Genomic DNA, 19,868 nt, shown 5'->3' on the forward strand with positions numbered 1-19,868 from the left:
TCTCCCTCTCTTGCTCCCCCTGCTTGTGTTCCCTCTCTTGCTGTCTCTGTCAAATAAAAAAAAAAAAAAAAAAAAAAAGGGAGCTAATGTCCACGGAGTACTTACTACAGGGCAGACATTATTCTAAGAGGACAACCTATATCAATTCATCTGTTCCTCCCAAAAAAAATCTCCACAGCACACACTATTATCCCCTATTTCACAGAGGGAGAAGGTGAAGCCCACAAAGACACAAAAGGTAAGGAACATGACCAAGATTTCAGTCAGTGAAGGGGGAGAGTGGTTATCAAGGATCTGCACGCAGGTAACTGGACTGCACTCTGCGTTCTTAACCCCATCAGTGTGGGGGCTGCTACACTAAGCCAGGATATATCCTTGAAAATAATTCAAGGGAGGTGGTCAGGTTGAAAATTTAAGAGATGCAGGCTGATGAAATACACATTCAAGAATTTTAACACTGGATCCAGTAAATGAACAGGGAAATGGAAGGCCTCTGAAGAGAAAGAAAATATGAACTCAGTGATAGGCCTAATGGGTTCTGGAAGAAGTGAGCAAGTAAATGGCTCATTGAGACAATAAACACTTAATGGCAACAGGACTCTGGCAAAAAACAACAAAACCCACACACACACAAAATCAATATAAAGAGACAAAACTAAAAGGTGAACATGCAAGGCAATATGGTAGAGCTTCGTCACAATCAAGACCATATGCACTGGGGATGTGGGGAAAAACCAGCTCATCGCCGCCACAGAAAATGATGAAGTGGAGGGTGAGCTACGTGGAAGGAGAAGTGTCTCCAGCACATCTGTGCAAGGTGGTGCTATGCAGAAAAGCAAGACATTCGCTGAATTTGTCATTCATAAACAAAGATCAAGTAAGTAAGAAGTTAATATATACACCAAGTAGGAAAAAAATCAAGTGGCTGTGCTGTCATCTGCGGAAATAGCCAAAGGCTAAATGATAAACTTAGTTGTAGGACAACATCTATAAGATCTTTGAATAAAGGGGCGCCTGGGTGGCTCAGTTGGTTAAGCGACTGCCTTCGGCTCAGGTCATGATCCTGGAGTCCCTGGATCGAGTCCCGCATCAGGCTCCCTGCTCGGCAGGGAGTCTGCTTCTCCCTCTGACCCTCCCCCCTCTCATGTGCTTGCTCTCTCTCATTCTCTCTCTCTCAAATAAATAAATAAAATCTTTAAAAAATTAAAAATTTAAAAAAAAAGATCTTTGAATAAAGACATAAAGAGGATTTGAAAGGTAGCACATAGGGTGAAATACGAACTGTAAAAACAAGAGTAAACTAATGGAAACAGGAATTATTTTTCTGGCTGGCATGGTGGCAAGCGGCCATTAGGATGGTAAGGAGAGAGCCAAGGCACGCAGCGTGCTGTGAACGCCTCTGGTCTGTGTTCTCTGCTGGGCGCCCTCCATGGGAGGGCCCGCATCCAATCACTGTGCGTGCACGGCAGAGAAGCAAACGCACAGGCTATCAAAGTTCCTAAAGAAAATGCGGACTTCGGGCGCCTGGGTGGCTCAGACGGTTAAGCGTCTGCCTTCAGCTCAGGTCATGATCCCAGAGTCCTGGGATCGAGTCCCGGATCGGGCTCCCTGCTCCTTGGGAGCCTGCTTCTCCCTCTGCTTCTCTCTCTCTCTCTCTCTCTCATGAATAAATAAATAAAATCTTCAAAAAAAAAAAAAAGAAAGAAAATGTGGACTTCTACAAATGCCTACACACCTCAAGACAAAGATAACTTTCCTGGGGCATCTTTTCAAATTTCTTCCATTAGCAGCTACTGAGATGCGCGAGGCACTTAAAAAAGTCCACAGAATATATAAATCAAGCCCTGGCTGATCTTTGGTCCTAGAAAAAAAGCTAACAAAAGGAAAATAACACTCTCAAAATAAAAGCTTCAGTGCTAAATCAAAAATCATCATACTTTATAAACTCACAAACTTTCATCCAGTACACAGAAGGGCTGACTGGAAATGGCGGAGGAGAAGCACGCTGCTCTTACCCCACACAGTCATCCGCATGTCCCGTGTCATAGAAATGCTGGGCACCAAGCTCCTGAAGTCGCTTATCAATGATCTTCCCGCCATTACAGAAGTATGTGTATTCTGAATCACCGAGCCCTAAGGAGCCCAAATAGGTTATGAGTGCACACACAGTAAGGTTTAAATTTAAAGAAGAGATACAAATATTTAAAACAATACCATTCCATGCTCTGATTAATAATGCACACCTTCATATCTTCTGAGGCTTTCCTTGAGTAATACAAATATTTGCCTTCTATTTTACAATATTAAAGTGCCAGACCCATCAAAACAGAAACAAACACTTCTTGGCCACTCTTAACAGGAATATTTTCACATTTTTGTTTCCATGAATCTGTGTAAAAATATGGGAATCTTAAAAGAATATTTTATCTTAATCTTAAAAGATTAATCTTAAAAAATAATTTTAAAATAATTAGGTTAAAAAAACATAGTATCTGTATTTGCAGACTTTTCTGATCTAGTGAAGAGGTCTGCAAACTACAGCCTGTGGGCCAAACACCACTCAGTCTTTCTCCATAAAGCTGTGTTGGACCACTGCCAAGTCCACTTGTTCACCCACTGTTTATGGCAGCTCTCCAGCTCCAACAGCAGAGTTAAGTAGTTGTTATAAAGAACACATGATCTGCAAAGCCTAAAATATTTATCATCTGGCCTTTATTGATTTTACTGACCCCTAATTGAGAGCACAGACAGGTACATCTGCAACACAATCATTGTGTTAGATGAATTAGGAACTGCTATGTTTCCTAGTAAGAAAATGGACTAACATTTTCATACTTGGTTAAAAATTTAAGATTAAAAGCATCAATTTCTCAGTTGTTTAATCATCTCCATGTACTTCCACAAAAAAAAAGAACAGGGTGAGCAATTGTTGGGGGGGGTCCATAAATGGCCTCGGAGTGACTAGAATGCTTGGATACTTTTTTTGAGTAATTTTTTAAAGCAACACATACATGTTCATTCTTCAAAATAAAGAAATTAGAAAAACCTGAATAAAAAATGTAAATATTCTAAAATAAGTTATACAAGAGAGATCTTAGCCAGGGTCATAACCTCAAATTTCTAATCAGTTACTTATCATAGCATAATCCATCTTTATCAGATACCCTCCCCCAAACTAATTCTCAAGGAGGATTTAAGAAACAGATCACAAGCCAGGAATACGGGCTCTGAATTCTCTCCCTGGTGTCCTATCTTACTGAGCTGGTCCTTCTGATCCTTTATCTTAGTTTTTTAATCTATACTTCACAGAGCCCTAGGCCAGTGTTTCCTAACCTGGGATGCATATTTGAATCACCTAGGAGTTTTTAAAACTACTGATGCCAGGGCTCCACCTCCAAACAATTAAGTAAGAATCACTGGAGGTGGGACCAGGTAACAGAATTCAAGGAAATCCTCCCCCATCTGATCCTAACATATGGCCGGGATTGGCAATCATCCTAGGGCAGTGGTTCTCAGGGAGATCAGATCTACCTGGGAGCTTCTGGATTTTTCTTTTTTCCTCTTAAAAACAACAACAACAAAAAACCCAATAAAATAGAATTCAGAGTTGCTCCTTCAGGGTTTTTCTTTCTTTTTTTTTAAACCAAGTTTGGGCAGGGGTGGGAGTGGACCAGCCGTTGATATTCTGAAAAGGTTTCCTAGTTGAATCTGATATGCACCCATGGTTAAGAATGCTACTCCAGGGGCTCCAGAGGAGCCGCTATGGGATGAAAACAAAGGAGGCATTCACAGAACACAGGACATTATAGAAATGTATAAAACATGTAACTGTAAATAGAAAACCAAGAACAAAATCTATACAACCATATATCATGGTTTTGAAGGATACACTCAAATACCAGAATTAAAACCAGGAATAACTGAGGGCAGGCAGAACGCAAACACAGTCCATACCCAGTAATCCATAGTGCAGGTGAGCAAAGAAATCTGCCGGCAGAGCCTTGTCCTGTATCGCTTTCACGAACTTGCGCGCAGTGTCAGGTGGGTCTCCAGTGCCAGTGGTGGAAACAACCACAACAAGAGGCGCGGTTTCAGTTTTCAGATCATACTACAAAATGAGGACGGCATGTCAGGGATCTCCGGCTGTACACAGTTTTGATTTAACACATCAGCAAGGCAACCAGCTAGGTCTCTACCCAGAACCAGTCATCCGTGCTTCATGTGGCTTCACAGCACAGAGGGCGTGGAGCGTTTCCAAGTTGGGAAAGCGCAAATGTTACTCCTCAGACACCACGGAACCTGGCTCACTCCTCACCCCCTCCGGGTCCAGGGAGCTGGGAATACTGAGTGGGTAGATGGAGATCATCAGCATTTGATGTCTTACAGATCAAGTTCCTTCATTCTAATTCTCACCTAAATTGAAATATTCCAAAGAGAGCACTCACCCTCTCTATTTCTAATGATTCCATGAGCTCTACTGCTCATGTGTATCATCGAATCTGACTGAGGGATTCACTTATTTTTCACGCTGATACAAAGATTTGAGCTAACAGATTACTAGGTGATTCAATGCTTAGAGGGGACAGCACAAGCTGCGTATTGAACTTTTACAGTTAAAGTAACTTAACCTCGGAAAGGACTATCATGACCTAGGAGTAGATAGCTATCTGTTTAAACTTGGATCAAGAATTGGAGAAATCAATCAGCTGGGGAGAGCAAACAGGACTACTAACATGGCACGAAAAAAAAGAACATGTGCTATTCACCTAACGTTCAAATAGCTGCTGGCCTAGGTGGTGAGGTGACCCCGAGGGGCCAAATCAGGGCTACTTATATGGTGCTGACAACTTTTTGTTTGTAGTAACAGATTCAGATTATATTCTAGCATGTGGCATCCTCAACGCCAACACTGAAGTTACTGTAGGATTACAGAACCTGCTGATTGGTGGTGTCCTCCGGGATGCTCCCTGTTGGGTGCGTGGCTACATCTGGAGTCACCTTGACCCTGACGCATAAAGGAACATGAAGGTTCTCCTATGACCTGACTTTATAATTCACTTATGCTGCTGACAGTCTAGTCTTTTGAACTAGAGATGTGGGGAAGGCCAGAGGAGGTTATGAACTTGAGTCAACGTACAAGCAGGGTAATTTTTAAAGTACTGAACTAAATCTGACTTGTTAGCGGCTGGCACGTCAACTTGGGCTTATACAAAAGCTCCTGCTAGTTGCTGTGGACTGCATTGTCTAAGACAATAAAATCTGGAGAACTCAATCAGACTAACTGAAAGAAGAATACAGATGTTACAATCTTACGTGACCTAAGGGAGGAATTTCAGCAGAGACGGAGAATACAAATAAGCAGTCCCTGACCTAAAGAAGCTCAATCTTCTCTAGATCCTTACACTTCTGCTTTAAATTCTATTCCACAAAAGAACTGCATGGTCCTTCACTTGAAGGAACTCTGACATGAATGGCAAGGTCTTTATTTTGGGGAAATACAAACGGGGCACTGGGATTTGTGAGCTGGAAAACACACATGTGCAGGTGAATACACACCTCTTTCGTTCTCACGGCTGCCCTGAGAGATAAACAAGGCAAACACTACTACTTCCCCTTATGGTTGAGGAGTAATTACTTGTTTCGGGTTTTTGAGACTGTTTAGTCTAATTCAAATGTACACTTGATTTGTTAGAAGAACGACAAATCTTACAACACAGTTGATAAAGTAAATTTGAGTGTTGAAAAAAAAAGTATGGAGGCATTTAGCAGCCTACTTCGCTGTTTAACATCGCCTCCCAACCAAAATACTTCAAGCACGAAACAGTAAAAACCATGAGTAACCATTTACCTTATCTGACTCGCTAATACAGTGAAGATCTGCAGAAAATCCATGTGCAAATGCTTTTTCACATATCTCTTCTGCTATGGCCTTTGCCTGTCCTTTCTGTGTAGCATAGAGTAACAAAAACCTCCTCATAACCTCACGGCATATGCTACAGCTTTAACACACTGTCAAAGAGAAGAGAGAAAAAGGGATTTTTTTTTTTTAATTGAGGAGTACACCACAGGTATTAATTCTCCCTCACAATCTTTTTAAAAGACTCCAACAATATCCACACATAACATTTAACAGATTTCTCTAAATATGTTAGTGTAATTCTCAGGGAGTCTAAAAAAGAGAATTCATCAAACCAGGGGGAATACAGGAGCAAAGCTCTAAGTCCACGGCTCAGAAATCCGACGCTGGCGTCAGACTACCTGCGCTCGAATCCAGCATCCATCACTCGCAACTGCAGAACTCCAGGCAAGCTTCTCAACGATCTGTGCCTCCGCTCTCTCACCCTTAAAATGGGGATAACAGCACCCACCTGACAAAGATGTTTCACCTGCAAAGACCTGAACCTTGGCTGAGACACAGCAGTGTTCCAAAAACCTCAGATATTTTTATTTCAAAAAAATGTAATGGGGCGCCCGGGTGGCTCCGTCGGTGAAGCGTCTGCCGTCAGCTCAGGTCATGATCCCGGGGTCCGGGATCGAACCCTGAGTCGGTCTCCCTGCACAGCGGAGCGTCTGCTTCTCCCTCTCCCTCTGCTCTTACGCATGCTCTTGCTCTCAAATGAATGAATAAAGTCTTAAAAATAAAGAAAGTGTAAAAACTCCATTGGAAGTAAAGGCTTTTGTTCCTACGCGATCCTAATACCAAATAAGCTAATCACAGTGGTGAAGTTAATCAAGCTGCATACTCTGCTCTATTGTTTAACTCAGTATCAGGTACATATGCGAGTGCGGGGGAATATATGTATAGAGAGAGGAACTATTTCCAGTCCACCCAAGCTCAAACTGTTTTTCCGAGGAGAAAACCAGGAGTAAAATACGGAACTCGAGCCCGAGGGGAGGCGGTCTAGACAGACTTTTTTTCCCATACTCATCCAGGATCTAAAGCTGGGGCACCGTTGGGCGCCGGCTGGCTCAGCCGCAAGAGCGTTGAGACCCTTGATCTCGGGGTGGTGAACTTCAGCAGCCACGCTGGGTGTAAGGTTACTTAAATAACACTTAAAAAAAAAAAAATAGAACTGGGGGGCTGTCCACTTGGAGGAGCTGATTTCAATAAATCAGTATCAAGTCCTGGCTTTGGGGGAATGGACCATCAGTAGTTTTATGCTCCACTGACCAGGTACATCTAGGGATAAATTAAGCCACAGAGAAATTAGAAGAATTGTGTTAGGTAACGTTAAATCACGGAACGTCCTCAGGGAGCAGAACGGCGCCTGGCACAGAGCAGGTGCTCAGTAAGTCAGCTAAATGGATGCTGTGAAGACAACACACGTTTCGGACTCAGGAGAACTGCGGAAATGCAGTGACGGACAGGTCACCGCCTACCGTCACTCTAGCCAACGGCCTCGGGCCCTTCCTGGGCGCCAGGCACAGCCCCGGGCGCTCCCGTGGAGGAGGAGCCCCTCGGACCCACCACCCATTACAAAGGTCTGCGACCCCCGTTTCCCAGAGGCGGATCCCCGGCACCCGCAGAGCAGCAGCCCGCGCGCGCCCGGGGCCGCTCCCCTTCCCGCCGCCCCCGCGGGTCCCGCCGCCCCCAGGCTAGGGAAGTGTCCTGGACGGAGACGCCCACGGAGGGACCCACAGCGACCTGCGGGGCCAGCGCCGCCGCGCGGACGGACCCGCTCCCGGGGGGCGGCGGGAGGCCCCCGGGGCCGGCCTGGGGCGCAGCCGGCCCAGCCCTCCGCCCGGCGGGCCGGGCTCCTGACCGACCCGCGAGCGCCCAGCCCGGCCGCCAGAGGAACGTGCGGGCGCGGAGACCAGTGCCTTCCCCGACCCTGTATCGCCTCCCCGCCGGCTCAAGCTGGGCGGGCTGCCCGCCCGGGAAACAGCAGCCACCGGGTCTCACCTGAGGGAGGCCGGCCGGAGACACTCTAGGACCGCGCAGGACCGCCTAGGACCGCGAACCGTGCTCCCGCGCCTGCGCACTCTGTCACGGCGCGCGCCTTTCCAGCGCCCAAGACCAATAAGGAGCTCGGGAAGGAACTGGGCCAATCAAAGCGCTCCGGGGTGGGTGTGGCCTTCTCCTTGCGCATGCGCCGGGCTGCTGGGGGGGTGGGGCCGGCTACGGAATGCGCGTACGGAGGCCCGCGAGGTTCCGGGGCTCGGCGCTGCTCGGAGCTCCGGCTGTCCGAGCGCGGTAGGTGTCCCGGCCCAACGTACGTGAGCCCGCGGCGTTGCCGAGGTGTCCGTGCTGCCGTGGCCGGCCACTCCTCTCCGGCCGGCGCCGCTGCACGCCGCGTGCTTGAGCTCAGGTTCCCGGGTCGCCGGTTTGGAGGCACCCGGAGCGTGGGGTCCTTTCACTCCTAGGAGGACGCGGTTCCTGGGGCGCCCCGTCCCCCCTGGACGGCACCCTCGTGTTCCCCAGTCCAGGCAGAGCGTTTAGGTCTACACGGAACTCCCACCTTCCTCCCTCAGTGCCCCGCATCGTTTTACTTCTTTTAGATCTGCCTTTCCCCCCCTTGGCCAAGCTAGACCCCTTTCTTCCTCAGCCCTGTCCAGATCTTTACTTCGAGGGGGAACGCCTCAGGCCTTTTACACGTGTTTGGACCCTTGCTTTGCGTTGACCTATACGAATTTTGGCCCTTTTCCCCGTTGCTCCTTTTGGGTATATTAACCTAACGCAGCGCTTTCTGTCAGCCAACACAGAGGAGGCGTGTTTAGGGTGTAGCCCGCCCCAGTGTGAATCCCAGCTCTGCCGCGGACGAGCTGTGCACACCGGACAAAATAACCTCTTTGGGCTCAGTTTTCTCATCTGTAAAATGAGGAGAAGTACTTAATTCTTTGTGTTGTGAGGGTTAAGCTCTACCGGCAAAACACAGGGGTGCATGGCAAATAATAGCGAGTATTATTCTCAGCTGCCACTTTTCCAAGCTGTGGGATGCAGAGATTGATGTTTGGGTGCTTGTGTTTAAGTGGGAGGTTTTTATGAATCCTCTGTCACAAGTACTCGTCCTTAGTTTCATAAGCATTCATGTTGAGTTATGCTGTGTGTATATTTGACCATGTTTTTTATTTCCTCTAGTTATAAATCAAGAAGAGTTGAGAATCTGATGGCATGGCTTTAATTACCTTGCGGAGGAACCTTTGCCATTTGTCTGATTTTCGGATCCACGGAGCTCTGGCTGCTTTGAAAAATCATCCTGTAATTCATGTTCACAAGGTTTCCGAGGAGCGTCTGTGTCCGTGGTTCTGTTCACCACAGTCTGAGCCTTTCAGGGTCAGATTCCATCATGGCTGTTGTAAAAAGTTCCATTCAGAAAATGGAAATGACCTTCATCCCGTTGGTGAGCCGGTGTTCTCTCAAGCACATGATTGGGATAGGCCTGAACAAAATCTTAAAAGTGTGGATGAACAGATGTTTTACAGGAGACTGAACAGCTTCACCTCATCAGAAGAAGTGTTAAGTTTTATAAGCACACTGCAAACTTTGCCTGCTACTCTAGCAGCAGGAGCCTTACAGCGGATTTGTGAAGTGGAAAAAAAAGATGGTAGTCAAAAGTTGCCAAAAGAAATACTAAAGAATAGTGTCTTTCAAGCCTTATGCATTCAGTGTGAACAGGAATCCTCAGGTCTGCCAGACGCCGTTTTGGTGACTGCTTTGCAAGCCCTGACTCTGTTGCAGGTGGATCCCCACAGTAGCTTGTTACTGAACCTGGTGACAGAATGCCATTGTCGTCTCAAACGGGGTGGCCTGGAAGTTCACAGTCTTTGTATTCTTGGGGAAAGTCTGATTAAACTGCAAGGTCCAGGCTGTGCTACGCTAGAACTGATTATATGTCAACTGAAAAGTGAAAAATTGGAAGAATTTACTCCTGAGGATATTGTGGCCCTTTATAGGATACTGCAGGCTTGTACTGAAAAAGTGGACCAACACCAAGCATTTCTGAATAAGTTAAACAACTTCTCTCTGTCGGTAGTTTACCACTTGAGTCCTACATTGATGAGCCAAGTGCTCAGTGCCCTCGCGGTTCTTGATCAAACTCAGGCACTTCCTCTGGTTATAAAATTGGGAAAATACGCTGTGAGGCATATCCCTCATTTTACTAACGAAGAGCTCAGAAAAGTCTTAGAGGCTTTCATATGCTTTGGGCACAATGACAGATTTTTTACAAAAGCCCTAGAGCGACACGTAGCTTCAGCGTGTCTCACTTTGGATCCTGAGGTCGTCAGCAAGGTCATGGAGTACTGCAGTAGGAAACGGATACTTTCAAAACCCATCCTCGATGCAGTGGCAGAAACCTTTGTTTGCCAATCAGAAAAATTTTTGCCTCATCAGATTTCTGAGTTAATCGAACCATTTGGAAAACTCAGTTATTTGCCCCCGAATGCCTCTGCTTTATTTAGAAAGCTAGAAAACACGTTGCTCACTCATTTCAATTATTTTCCACCCAAAACACTACTGAAAATTCTCCATTCTTGTTCACTAATTGAATGCCATCCGGTCAACTTCATGGCAAAAATATTCAGCCCCTATTTTCTTCAAAAGCTGCAAGGTGAGTTGGTTATAACTTCTGAGAGTGGGGAAATCGAACGTGTACTCTTTTCAAGTCGTGTATCTACCTGTACACTGAACAGTGCGTCACCTCTGTCTTCTCTTCCGTAATAACCTAAAGACGAGCGTCAGGTGCTAGTGGATACAGAGTTCCAGGATGATGGAACACTGCACAGAGAAAACAGTTTCTGGTCAACAGACTGCCAGCCTGAGTCTCGTGGGACGTGACGTGGCCCTGGTCGTAGTCACAGCATGTCAGAAGCCGTGAACGCAACTGGCAACTTCTCGGTTTTGAAAGGATGGCGTTGGTCGTCTCAGTTGATGGCCACCCAAATATGTCAGGTGTCCACGTCTCCACAGTTAAAGGAAATTCTCAATGATTTTAACATACCTGGTACTTTGAATTATATTCTGTAGTTCGGAGCTTGAGTTCCTTGGAAGTTAAAATGAAATTGTACTGATGGCAAGCAAGAGGGTATAATTAACTCTGACATGTTCTTTTCCCAGAGTCATTTAAAAGTACATTACTTCTGGAGTGATCGGTGTGCGTTGCGCATTCCTGGATGTACCTTTCTTTTGTCACACATAACAAAATCCAAACTTAACTACAACTGGAATGCTTTTTATTTCAGGTGAAGAATTGTATTTGGACAGACTGAGCCTTGCGCAGCTGACCCAACTGTTCTTAACCTCAGTCCTAGAATGCCCTTTCTATAAGGTAAGAGCAAAAGCCGGGCTGCCTTATTTCCCTGTGCGGGCAGCTTTCTTTTGTCTCCCCTCTCCCAATCTTTTAAGTTTCTCCTCTTTTGATCTGTCTCAGTAACCGCATCAGAAAGCAGAACTTTCATTCACTTGGAGTTACTTGCCACCAGGTAGCCTTTTCTTTGATATTGAATTGGCCCCATTCCTGTTGTCTTTAAAGGAACCGTTTCCTGCGGCAAGGTGTCTTGGAAGATTTTGTCCTCCAATCAGAACGATTCACTCTGCTGGCTGTGAAGGCTTTAGCACTCCCCATATCTGTGAGATACAAAAGTGTGAATCTCTGGACTGAGCAAATCCTAAATGATTTCAAGTACATTTTTAAGCCAAGCCAGACATTTCCCTCTTCTCTGATAGGGTTCAGTGTAGGTGCAATTTGTGCTTCCCATCTAGTACTCTAGAGATTCATTCTCCTAACTTAATCAGGCCCCTTGTGTTGGGTCACAGATGGCATCTCCAGACTTGCTCATCCCTGCCTGGTCCTCCGGGCTAGACGGAGTCCCCTTTAAGAGTAGCTCATTTCAGGGCGCCTGGGTGGCTCAGTTGGTTAAGCGACTGCCTTCGGCTCAGGTCATGATCCTGGAGTCTCGGGACTGAGTCCCGCATCAGGCTCCCTGCTCAGCAGGAAGTCTGCTTCTCCTTCTGACCCCCCCCCATGCTCTCTCTCTATCTCATTCTCTCCCTCAAATAAATAAATAAAATCTTTAAAAAAAAAAAAAGAGTAGCTCATTTCAGAGTAAGGTGTAAGAATGGAGGTACCACTATTTTCTTCTTTTTTTTTTTTAAAGATTTTATTTATTTATGTATTTGACAGAGAGAGGGAGCAAGAGCACAAGCAGGGAGAGCAGGAGAGGGAGAAGCAGGCTCCCCGCAGAGCAGGGATCCCAATGCGGGGCTCAATCCCAGGACCCCAGGATCATGACCTGAGCTGAAGGCAGAGGCTTAACCGACTGAGCCACCCAGGCGCCCCCCACTGTTTTCTTTAAAGCAGCTTAAACAGTGCTAAGGCACGTAGAGATCAGTGGTACTTAGGCCCAAGCTCCTTCCATCCCTGAAGGAGCAGTGTTGACAACAGTTTTTATGGGCAGATGCGCACAAATGCACGAACACTGTCTTGGTTTCTCTCTTGCCTTGGAATGGGGCTACTGCAAGGACAGTGTGCTTGTGTCTATCCAGTATGTCACAGACGTTCCTCGGGGGCAATACACAAAGATTGAGTGCATTCTTTTTAAGGATGGCATGCTATTTCCAGATACTCGTTCTGTTGCATCATTGTTGGACTTCCAGGTTTTCCCCAGCATTTCTCTCCATCAGCGGGCTGTAGTAGACATCTCTACATGTCCTTCCCTGCTGGAGCCTTTTTGTTTTTTGATCTAGAGACTAGATTCCTGAAAGTGAGATGATTGCATCACCCACAGATTTGTCGCCCCTAATGGTTGTAGATGTCCCTGCCTCTTCTGTCGCTGTGTGTTATCAGTCCTTTAATTGTTGTCATTCGACTCCAGGAAAAAGACTACTGTGTCACATGTTTAAATTGCATTTTAATGAGCAATAATGAGTTGAACATATTTTCACAGTGCTTACTGGTCATTTACATTTGCTGTGAATCCTCTAGTGACCTCTTGAGTCAGGTTCCTATTGGGTTGTCTTCCTTTTTCGGGGGGGGGGGGTCTCATCCTGGAGCACATAAAATGGAGATGGTAGCTCCTGTGTATGGTGGTAGCTCCTTTTTTTTTTTTTTTTTGAGAGAGCATGTGCACATGTGCATGGGGGAGGGAGGAGGGTGCGAGCGGGGAGAGAGAGAAACTTAAGCAGACAACCACCCTGAACTCAGAGCCTGAGGCGGGGCTCGATCTCAGGACCCCAAGGTCATGACCTGAGCTGAAATCAAGAGTCGGACACTTAACTGACTGAGCCCCCCACGTGCCCCTGTAGTTTTTACTTCTTTGTTTGTTTTAATTTAATATTGTTTATGGTATCTTTTTGCTCTATAAAAATTTTTAAGTTTTCTGTAGTGAAATCTATCCATCTTTTATGATCTCTTCTCTCACTTCAGAATATTTTACCTGTCCTAAGGTAATATAAATATTTTTCTAAATTTTTAAAAACATCACTTCCCTTCCTGTATTTAGCGCTGTAACTCACCTGGAATTTATGACAGTCCACGGCGCATGCTAGAATTTTCACTTCATTCTTTCCCAGGTGGATTACCAGTTGCAGTATTTACTGTATAGCTATCCTTTTCTCCCTGAATTGAAATGTCACCTTTTTCATATTGTCCTCTGTTAAAAACGTGAGTGTCCTCAAGGCCCTTACAGCGATTCTGAGAGTTCCAGAGATGTTTCTTGAGCTGTAATAGCATTGTTGTTCCGTCCCTCCCTTTCTGTGACTTCTGACTACTTTGAAAACACATTTAAAAGATATATTGAACTATTGGATTTATTTTCTTGTTTTGTATCATATCTTCCTTTCTCACGTTTAAACATCCAATTTTTAGGGTCAGAAACTTCTTCCTAAATATCAAGTGAGGTCATTTCTTACTCCGTGCTCTTCTCTGGAGACGCCTGTGGATTTTCAGCTTTACAAATCTGTGAAGATTGGACTGATTGACCTTTTGGGAGCAAGATTGTATTTTGCTTCAAAAGTGTTAACGCCCTATTGTTACACAATAGGTGAGTAGTAGGGAGTTTTGCTGTTGTTTACCAGCCTCGGCATGCTGTCCTCTTTGGGAATCTGTGGGATTTAGTAGCCAGTGGAAGGCCTGGAAATGTAAAGCGGAGGTGGCCCTTCCCTGAAGGCAGATTGGAACAGTGGGTGAGCGGTAGGGCTGTGGAGTCCAGACGGTCGGAGGGAGTCCCACGTGGTAGGGGAATGTCTTTGGGCAGAGTAGCCTTTCTCTGCTTGCTTCTTTTCTGTAAAACGAGAGCAGGAAGCATAGTGACCCAGACTTAGGTAAGGACCAGGTGCGAGTGTAAAGTGATACCGGGAACGTGTGGGGGCTGTGGCGTTGCTCACTGTTGTCCTCCAGGGTGGCGCTGGCCCACACAGCAGCCAGGAGTCCCTGTGGCTACTCAAATTTCCATTAGCTCAGATTTAAAACCCATCCAAAGTTCAGTTCCTTGGAGACACACGTCAAGCGCTCAGGCTCCCAGGGGGCGGGCGGATGCCGTAGTGGACAGCAAAGGTGGAAACACGTGCTTCGCGGCAGAAAGTTCTGTTGCGCAGGGCTGGCCGGAGAGTTCAAGTCCTTTTGCCCTTCATGGTTTTCTAAAATTAATGAGTAAAAGAAAATCAGCTCGAAGGTGACAGTGTCTTATTGGCTTCAGGTGGTCAGAGCTCACCTCCCCCTTACGTGCTCTTTTAACAAAAGGAATGGCAGGCCATCAGAGGGAAGGTGGTGGGGGTCTGCTGTGCCCCGCGACCACACGTTGGGGTGCAGGAGGCATTGCCTACCGTGGAGGCTCTGGGAGCCCCAGGGATGAAAGTTTTTACTTGCAGAGGTTGTACCTGTACTTTGCTTAAAGGATTTTCTTCACTCCGGGTTGAAGGATGCCCACCACTTACTACAAGGAGAAGGAGAAAGCAGACGAGGTTCTTGTCACGCCCAATACCTTGAGGACCCACTCCTGGCTTTCGGGTGGTTGAGCTTCCTTAATTTAAGGCTGTCCTGGTTGATCATAGAGCTGGTTAAAATGAAATTCTCACCATGGTCTGGTGTGGTCATTGCTTCGCAGCCTTCAGCACAGCTGGGTGCATTGCGGTGTGGACGGATTCAAAGCAGGAGGAGGAGGACAGGCGCGTAGTGTTTGTGAGAGCACCACACAGAGAATGTTTCCTTTCTTCTCTCACCAGATGTTGAAATTAAATTAGACGAAGAAGGATTAGTACTGCCATATACAGTTGACGAAGATGTGCATAAAAGGTAAAGAAAACTGGTGTGGTTTTTATGTGATGAGACGTGGCGGGCTTGATAATCGATGCTATTTTCTCAAGGTGGGAGAGCTAACATGGTTCTGGAAGTAAAGACGCTAGAGTGCAGCAACCCAATTGTGGAAATTCTGTGTAACATAAACATTAATGTTAATAAACTTGAGTGCAGTTTCAGCATAGGAAAGGACAGCACACCCATGAGTTACTAAAAATAATGCTGACACACTGAAATAGCCAAATCCCCAGTAGACCCTTGCCACTAAAAATGTATAAATATTTTGGATTGTCTTAAAAATTAAGTTTCTCCCTCTTATGAGCTAAAGGGCTAGTATCCAAAATCTATAAAGAACTTATCAAACTCAAGAACCAAAAAACAGGGCACCTGGGTGGCTCAGTTGGTTAAGCGACTGCCTTTGGCTCAGGTCATGATCCCAGGGTCCTAGGATCAAGTCCCACATCGGGCTCCCTGCTCAGCGGGGAGTCTGCTTCTCCCTCTGACCCTCTTCCCTTTCGTGCTCTCTGTCTCTCATTCTCTTTCTCTCTCAAATAAATAAATAAAATCTTTAAAAAAAAAAAAGAACCAAAAAACAAATAATCCAGTCAAGAAATAGGCCAAAGACATGAGCAGACATTTCTCCAAAGAAGCCACAAATGGCCAACAGACACATGAAAAAATGCTCCACATCTCTTGGCATCAGGGAAATACAAATCAAAACCACAATGAAGTACCACGTCACACCAGTCAGAACGGCAAAAATTAATTGGTGGGAATGTAAGCTGGTGCGGCCACTCTGGAACACTGTATGGAGGTTCCTCAAATAGTTAAAAATAGAGCTACCTTATGACCCAGCAATTGCACTACTAGGTATTTATCCAAAGGATACAAACACAGTGATTTGAAGCGGCACCTGCACCTCAATGTTCATAGCAGCAATGTCCACAAAAGCCAAACTGTGGAAAGAGCCAGGATGTCCATCGACAGATGAATGGATAAAGAAGATGTGGTATATATACGCAATGGGATATTACTCAGCCGTCAAAAAGATAGAAATCTTGCCATTTGCAACAACATGGATGGAGCTAGAGGGTATTATGCTAAGCGAAATAAGTCAATCAGAGAAAGACAAATACCATATGATTTCACTCATGTGGAATTTAAGAAACAGGTGAACGTAGGGGAAGGGGGGAAAAAGAGGGATGCAAACCATAAGAGACTCTTAACTAGAGAACAAACAGGGTTGCTGGAGGGGAGGTGGGTGAGGGGATGGGATAACTGGGTGGTGGGCATTAAGGAGGGCACTTGATGGAATGAGCACTGGGTGTTATATGCAACCGACGAATCACTGAACTCTACCTCTGAAACTAATACACTATATGTTAACTAAACTGAATTTAAATAAAGAACTTAAAAAATAAAAAAATAAGTTTCCCCCTCCAATTTTTCAGGGTAGCACTGTGCATTGATGATCCAAAAAGATTTTCTCTGAATAGCAAACACTTACTGGGAAAGGAAGCTATTAAACAGAGACACCTGCGCTTGCTTGGTTACCACGTTGTTCAGGTATGAGTTCTCCTGTTTCCTTTGCTCTAAAACCAATCTTTTTTTTTTTTTAAGATTTTATTTATTTGACAGAGACACAGCAAGAGAGGGAACATAAGCAGGGGGAGTAGGTGAGGGAGAAGCAGGCCTCCTGCGGAGCAGGGAGCCCGATGCGGGGCTTGATCCCAGGACTCCGGGATCATGACCTGAGCCAAAGGCAGATCCTTAATGAGTGAGCCACCCAGCCGCCCCTCCAAAAGCAGTTTCTACTTTAGATTTGCTTTTCCCAGGGTGCTAGGTAGTCTGCCAGCCTAGTGGACCAAGAATCTCACGTCTAGTTTAAATGTCAACTTTGTTCATTAGGCTTAATCTCTTTATTTATATTTCGAAATACAGAACGTTCAGACCTTCTGTTTTCCAAAAGTGAGGCATCCCTGTATTCTCTATAAGCTATGCTGACCTCTGCTTCTAGAATTACTAAATTATTAGAATATCTGTTTTGCTTTCATTTCCCCGATTTAATGAATAGAAATAGACAAGAGGACCCATTAAAACCAGGATCCTCACCAACACTTATGTATTTATTTTTAAAGATTTTATTTATTTATTTGACCGAGACACAGCGAGAGAGGGAACACAAGCGGGTGGAGTGGGAGAGGGAGAAGCAGGCTTCCCGCAGAGCAGGGAGCCCGGTGCGGGGCTCGATCCCAGGACCCCGGGATCACGACCTGAGCCGGAGGCGGACGCCTAATGACTGAGCCACCCAGGCGCCCCTCACCAACACTTCTAATGCCTCAGCACTTGCTTATGTTCGCGGTATTGACGGCGCACCAAGGTCCCCTGTGAGGAGTCCTTGGTGAAGGTGCATGGAGCTGCCCAGCTGCCGGTCTGCTCTCCCATCTGGTGCCTTTTTTCCACTCCATATTTCACCTACATCCCTAGCCTAATTTTTCTAGAGATAACACGCCAGTGCGTGTTCAGAAACCTTTATTGTCCCTTCACCGCTTATAGGAGAAAGCGAAAACCCGTCTACATCTGAGCATTCGAGACCTTCCCCAGCTGGCCCGCGGCCAGACCCTCTGCTCCAAGCTTGGTGGCCTCTTGCCTGCCCCCCATCCCTCTCCATGCTCTCTTGCCTCTCTCCCTTTGCCCACCCTGCTTCCCGCATCAGACTGGCCTCCACTGCTCTGAGGATCCGGATTCTGGCTCCATCTCGGCCCCTGGCTCTGGTTCTCCTTCCACCGTCATCCGAAACGTGAGGCTCCGCCAGCGCAGGATTGTCAGTGTTCTCCACACGATCTGCTGCTGGTGTACTGAGCCCCGCCTGTGTGCCCGGTGCTGCTGGAGGTGCTGGGGGTGCAGGGCTGTGAGCTCTGCCCTCTGGGAGCCTACATGCCGCCGAGGGGGGAGGGCTCGAGAAACCAGAACACCGGGGTGCTTCAGAACGTGACAGATTATGATGTCTTTCTGTTATTTCCCTCTCTTTACAGATCCCCTATTACGAGATCGAGATGATAAAATCAAGAGTGGAATTGGTGGAGTATTTACAGAGAAAACTATTTCCTCAAAACGTGGGCGTTCGTTGGTAACAGGAAGGAATGCTGTCTCTAGGACTCAGAAAGTGACGAACTTGGGTTTTCATGGGACTCAGTACAAAAACAGAACGTACATTGTGAATTAGCCATTCGTGGACTGTGGTGATCTGGAAAGGGTCTAGTTTTCCTTACACCATGTATACACTTAACCAGTGGTAAATTTTAAATAAATTTTTATTTTTATTTAATACTATTGTAGGTACTTTTATACATGAAGCAATTGATCAAGTACAATAAAGGATCGAAATGAGTGTCATTATTTTTAAATCTTTGTTTTATGGTGGTTATTTGCTAACTGAAAATATTTTTTTTCAAAACCTTTGTTTCCTCTTGTAACAAATATAAGGAAGAAATCTTGTCTCCTATTTCCCTCTTTCATACTTGGTTAGAAGCAGTCCTATGTGGTAAGGAGAAGGATCAGTGGAAAAGAGACTAGGACTGTGGAAAGGAATGCGTCATTACAGAATTATGCAGAAATAACTCCTTAGTTAGTAAGAGAATGTTTTCCATCAGAACGGGAGCTATTTATCCTTTCTTTAAGGTGTAAAGATGTGAAAGTTAACTTATTTAGGTGGGATTTGGGGAGAGGCATTTGATAGAGAAGTTTCTGATTTTTGAATCGAATGGATCAGATTGTCTCCCAGTGCAAATGCGTCCTCGCCCCATTGGGGTCAGGTTAAAGTTTCGGGGGAGAAGAGGACGAGGAGGCCATCTGGTGGGGTGGAGAGAGCTCTGGAGTTGGGCACTCGGGCTCTTAACCAGCGAGTTCTGTGACCCTGGACAGGGAGACAGGCCGTGCCTTAGCCCGTGCTCGGTCTATGCCGAGCCCTTGCTGAGCTCCACAGCGGACCCTCCTGCAAGTCCCCAGCTCGTGATCTGGGTTTTGTTCCCACTTCGCAGGTTCGTGGACCAGCTCAGCGAGCTTGAGTGTTCTGCCCGTTTCATTCATCACAAGAGATGAAAGAAGGTTCCAGTCTAGTCTTGAGGTGCGGTAGAGTACAGTGGCTAATTCTCTAGCCTGGGTTTAAGCTCCAGCTTTCCCTCCTGTTAATGGGTGATCTTGGGCTTCTGCTGCCACAGGGATAATCATAAATAATAACAGGGTTGCGAATAGCTTTCTGGGACGGCCACAACAGTACCATAAAGGGGGTGGCTTAAAACAGCAGAAACTTACTTTCTCACGGTTCTGGGGGCTGGAAGTCTGAAATCTGTCAGCAGGGCCATGCTCCCTCCGCAGGCTCTGGGGGAGGATGTGTTCTTGCTTCGTCCAGCTCTTGGTGGCCCCAGGCATTCTTGGTGTGTGGCTGCGTCACCCCAGTTTGTGTCCATGTTCACATGGCTGTCATCCCTGTGTGTCTCTCTTCACGTGGTGGTCTCCCTGTGTGAGTGTTTTGGCCCCAATTCCCCTCTTTTTACAAGGACTCAAGCCATATGGGATCAGGGACCACCTTAATGACCTCATCCTAACTTGATGGAAACTGTGAAGACCCTGTGT

General features: G+C 46.1%; 2 protein-coding genes across 10 annotated transcripts in view; one reads left to right on the forward strand and one right to left on the reverse strand.

Annotated features, from left to right (window-relative positions):
• MTRR (5-methyltetrahydrofolate-homocysteine methyltransferase reductase) overlaps nucleotides 1–8,027 on the reverse strand; it is a 39,331-nt gene extending 31,304 nt beyond the window's left edge. For 4 of the 5 annotated variants that reach the window (XR_010413365.1, XM_064596876.1, XM_064596877.1 and 1 more), the window contains exons 1-4: nucleotides 7,904–8,027; nucleotides 5,849–6,009; nucleotides 3,955–4,108; nucleotides 2,016–2,133 (exon numbers count right to left, since the gene is read on the reverse strand). Coding sequence is in view for 4 of the 5 variants with exons in the window: in XM_064596876.1 (XP_064452946.1) it covers nucleotides 2,016–2,133; nucleotides 3,955–4,108; nucleotides 5,849–5,977 (401 nt within the window). In the remaining variant the exon portion in view is untranslated. Of the gene's footprint in view, nucleotides 1–2,015; nucleotides 2,134–3,954; nucleotides 4,109–5,848; nucleotides 6,010–6,258; nucleotides 7,538–7,903 lie in introns of those variants that run through there. The other variant, XM_064596873.1, reaches the window with a different exon arrangement.
• A 55-nt stretch (nucleotides 8,028–8,082) lies between these two features.
• FASTKD3 (FAST kinase domains 3) lies at nucleotides 8,083–18,938 on the forward strand. 5 transcript variants are annotated; one of them, XM_045863632.3, is made up of 7 exons: nucleotides 8,084–8,194; nucleotides 9,080–10,550; nucleotides 11,182–11,267; nucleotides 13,806–13,980; nucleotides 15,161–15,230; nucleotides 16,685–16,799; nucleotides 18,269–18,937. In XM_045863632.3, exons 2-7 carry the CDS (start codon nucleotides 9,113–9,115, stop codon nucleotides 18,365–18,367), a joined length of 1,983 nt encoding a protein of 660 aa, XP_045719588.1. In that variant the 5' UTR covers nucleotides 8,084–8,194; nucleotides 9,080–9,112; the 3' UTR covers nucleotides 18,368–18,937. The 5 variants fall into 5 exon arrangements, 3 of the variants coding, with proteins under 3 accessions (XP_045719588.1, XP_054360821.1, XP_045719592.1); XM_045863636.3 differs by having other exon boundaries at nucleotides 8,104–8,213; XR_008505153.2 differs by lacking the exon at nucleotides 16,685–16,799 and having other exon boundaries at nucleotides 8,083–8,194; nucleotides 15,043–15,230; nucleotides 18,269–18,938.
• Nucleotides 18,939–19,868: the final 930 nt, after the last annotated feature.

This window comes from Mirounga angustirostris, unplaced genomic scaffold (genome assembly GCF_029215605.1).
Source record: "Mirounga angustirostris isolate CCGP_5_RB_7025 unplaced genomic scaffold, mMirAng1.0.hap1 SCAF_7, whole genome shotgun sequence".
Classification (NCBI taxonomy): Eukaryota; Metazoa; Chordata; class Mammalia; order Carnivora; family Phocidae; genus Mirounga; species Mirounga angustirostris.